Source organism: Rhagoletis zephyria, unplaced genomic scaffold (genome assembly GCF_001687245.7).
Source record: "Rhagoletis zephyria isolate East Lansing unplaced genomic scaffold, Rhagoletis_zephyria_1.1 Rzeph_scaffold_04073, whole genome shotgun sequence".
Lineage (NCBI taxonomy): Eukaryota > Metazoa > Arthropoda > Insecta > Diptera > Tephritidae > Rhagoletis > Rhagoletis zephyria.
In genome coordinates, this window is record NW_016161156.1 from 24,530 (window position 1) to 27,967 (window position 3,438).

The 3,438-nt window shown below is 41.6% G+C and overlaps 1 protein-coding gene across 1 annotated transcript; it reads left to right on the forward strand.

Moving 5' to 3' along the window:
* Positions 1-775: 775 nt before the first annotated feature.
* Positions 776-3,181, forward strand: pnut (septin 7-like protein pnut). Its single transcript, XM_017625498.1, has one exon. The coding sequence runs from the start codon at positions 1,149-1,151 to the stop codon at positions 2,739-2,741; it is 1,593 nt and encodes a 530-aa protein (XP_017480987.1). The 5' UTR covers positions 776-1,148; the 3' UTR covers positions 2,742-3,181.
* Positions 3,182-3,438: the final 257 nt, after the last annotated feature.

Here is a 3,438-nt window from a genome sequence, read left to right on the forward strand (position 1 = left end):
ATAAAACTTTTGCTTCGCTTTACGTGACAGATTCGCTTTGACAGATAAGATGAATTGTATGAAAATGCACAAAGCATGCCACATAAATCGTTGAAGCGGCAGCGCGAAGCGAAAAGATGGTCAACTCCCATCTTTTTGCGCGCTTTGACAATCAGCCGGTTTAATATTTATTTTGTTTCGTCCAAATTCGGGTTTTCATGCAGAAACATAAAACTTAATTACATTGCTGATAATTTTAAATCAAAATAATTAAAATCCACAGCAACTTTGATGAGTAAAAAAGCGGTACAACATTGTTTTCTTGGCGTTCATTGTGGCATACCTTTTGCGTCTGGCGCTTTGCTGGCAAAGTTATAAATGTCACGCAAAGCTACAAAGTTTTATCTGGCATCAGCTTAAGCATACATATATGTGTATATGTACATATGCGTGTACATAAGCAAGTTATTAACAAAAAAAACACACTTGGTATATTTTGTCTGAAATTGTTGAAAATGTAGTTGAAATCAGACATTTATAGCTGCATTATTTTTCTCAAATGGAATTTTAATGAATGAAAGCAAATGCTAGGCTTGTAAAAATTAAAGAAATGTAATTCATTTGCTTGCTTGTGGCGTGATATATTCCTCTGGCAATACTGCCGCTGTCATTGCTGGAAAATACACATGCATTGCTGTGACAGCACTTGCGTTGCGACGTTGACGTCAACTTCGTTTGAGTGCGCTGAGAGTGGCAGCGGCCGAACAATCACTGGAGTGAGAGCGAACAACGTGTATAATTTACGATTTCAAGGCACACTATCACTTTCGTGCCTTCTTTCGCATGTGTGTCACGTATTCGTGGCTGGAATTTGGCTCATCGCTGTATCTCTCTCTGGCGAATACCTAATCGCCGCAGCTGGTAGTTTTGCTGGAGTCGCTTCAGTTCGCGTTCGAATTTTGTTGACACAAATTGACATACAAAAGGAAAATATACGAAAAAGGCACAAGCAAATTGTGGAAAAAAACTCATAAAACATAAAGGAAGAAAAATAGGTGTGACAGCGCGTTGTGGAAAGTACATAATATTTTAGTATAATTGTGCGAAAATCCTGCAATTGTGTGTTAGAAAAGCGTTAAAATAGTGTAAACGCGAGAAAATTTCGCAGCATGCAAAGCCCGAGAACGAATGCGGTCAATGGAGCAATACAATCGCTGCCCAGTACACTGGCGCAATTGGCGTTGAGGGATAAACAGCCTCCGCAGTTGCCCCAAACACAGCCGCCAAGCGTGCTTAACAAGAGTCATCTGCTAGAAGGCTCATCGTCCACCAATGGAGGTGGCGGTGCAGTGGGTGCCAATATTGGCAACAATGCAGCTGCAAGCGGTGCTGCCGATTCGAACAAAGTGACCACCGAGTTGCAGGAGAAGGAAAACCAAAACCAGCTACAGCAGAAGCAGAAACCGCCACTGCCTGTGCGCAACAAACCAATGGAAATAGCGGGTTATGTCGGCTTCGCCAATCTGCCAAATCAAGTGTATCGCAAAGCGGTAAAACGCGGATTCGAGTTCACTCTGATGGTTGTGGGTGCGAGTGGATTAGGCAAGTCTACACTTATCAACTCTATGTTCTTAGCTGACATCTACAATGCGGAACAATATCCTGGTCCGTCGCTACGTCGCAAAAAGACTGTTGCCGTTGAAGCTACAAAGGTACTGCTCAAAGAGAATGGCGTCAATCTAACGCTGACTGTTGTGGACACACCTGGTTTTGGTGACGCTGTCGATAACACAAATTGCTGGGTACCTATACTCGAATATGTAGACAGCAAGTATGAAGAATATTTGACGGCTGAGTCACGCGTCTACCGCAAACAGATACCAGATAACCGAGTACATTGCTGTTTGTATTTCATTGCGCCATCCGGCCATGGACTGCGACCATTGGACATTGCTTGCATGCAGAGTCTCTCCGACAAAGTGAATCTGGTGCCAATCATTGCCAAAGCTGACACAATGACACCAGACGAGGTGCATCTCTTCAAAAAACAGATCCTCAATGAAATTGCCCAGCACAAAATTAAGATCTACGATTTCCCCTCAACCATTGAAGACGCTGCCGAAGAAGCAAAGACTACACAAAATCTACGCGTACGCGTTCCTTTCGCTGTTGTTGGTGCCAACTCCATAATCGAAATGGATGGCAAAAAAATTCGCGGTCGCCGCTATCCATGGGGTTTGGTAGAGGTGGAAAATCTGGGTCACTGCGATTTTATTGCGCTACGCAACATGGTCATACGCACACATTTACAGGATCTAAAGGATGTTACCAACAATGTGCACTACGAGAACTACCGGTGCCGCAAATTATCCGAGCTAGGACTAGTCGATGGAAAAGCCCGTCTTTCCAACAAGAATCCTCTGACACAAATGGAAGAGGAGAAACGCGAGCACGAGTTGAAGATGAAGAAAATGGAAGCGGAAATGGAGCAGGTCTTCGATATGAAGGTGAAAGAAAAAATGCAGAAGTTGAAGGACTCTGAATTGGAGTTAGCGCGACGTCATGAAGAACGAAAGAAGGCACTGGAATTGCAAGTACGTGAGTTGGAAGAGAAGCGGCGTGAATTTGAACGCGAGAAGAAGGAGTGGGAGGAAGCTAATCATATCACACTTGAGGAATTGAAACGACGCAGTCTTGGCGCGAATAGCAGCAGCGATAATGTTGATGGCAAGAAGGAAAAGAAAAAAAAGGGACTGTTCTAAATTTTTAAAATTAATCCTAGAAACAGTATTTGAGCAACTAGAACACACAAAGAAGCAAAATTAAAGTTAAATAAATTCAAAGCGACGCGAAGGCGGCCACATGGAGCAGGTGGCGTTGGGAATATACGCGACAATGAAGGTAATAATGACGACGATGTTAAAAAACAGACGATATGATGATGATGATGAGGACGGTAATGACGAATTGTATTAAGTAATAAAATACCTAAAATTGTATTTAAAATACTACTTTACAAAGCAAGCAACCGAAGCAAAAAACCCCAAAAACAAAAAACGATTTTCCCCTAGATCCCCTCAGCTAAAAAACACGAGTAACGTACATACTCTCCTTGCATTAATTATAATACTATAACCTACAATACATACCTACAAAAATATAAAAAAAATATATATAATAAAGTCTTCTTTAGTTTAAAATATGTATTGCTTTCACTTAATTTCTTTATTCACAGAGCATCTCATTGACTTTACAGGCCCACCGCTATCGTCTAATATAATGTGCTGATGGATGTGTAGATTCCCAGCATTTTATTTCCTAGTAACGACTGGTATAGTGCGTGCCAATGAATGTGTGCTAATGATGTGGCTTCGCTTGATAATTGCTTCACATTCTACTGTCACTGCTGATAAATTTGTTTATTATTGCACGGTAGTCATAATTGATATGGAACACATG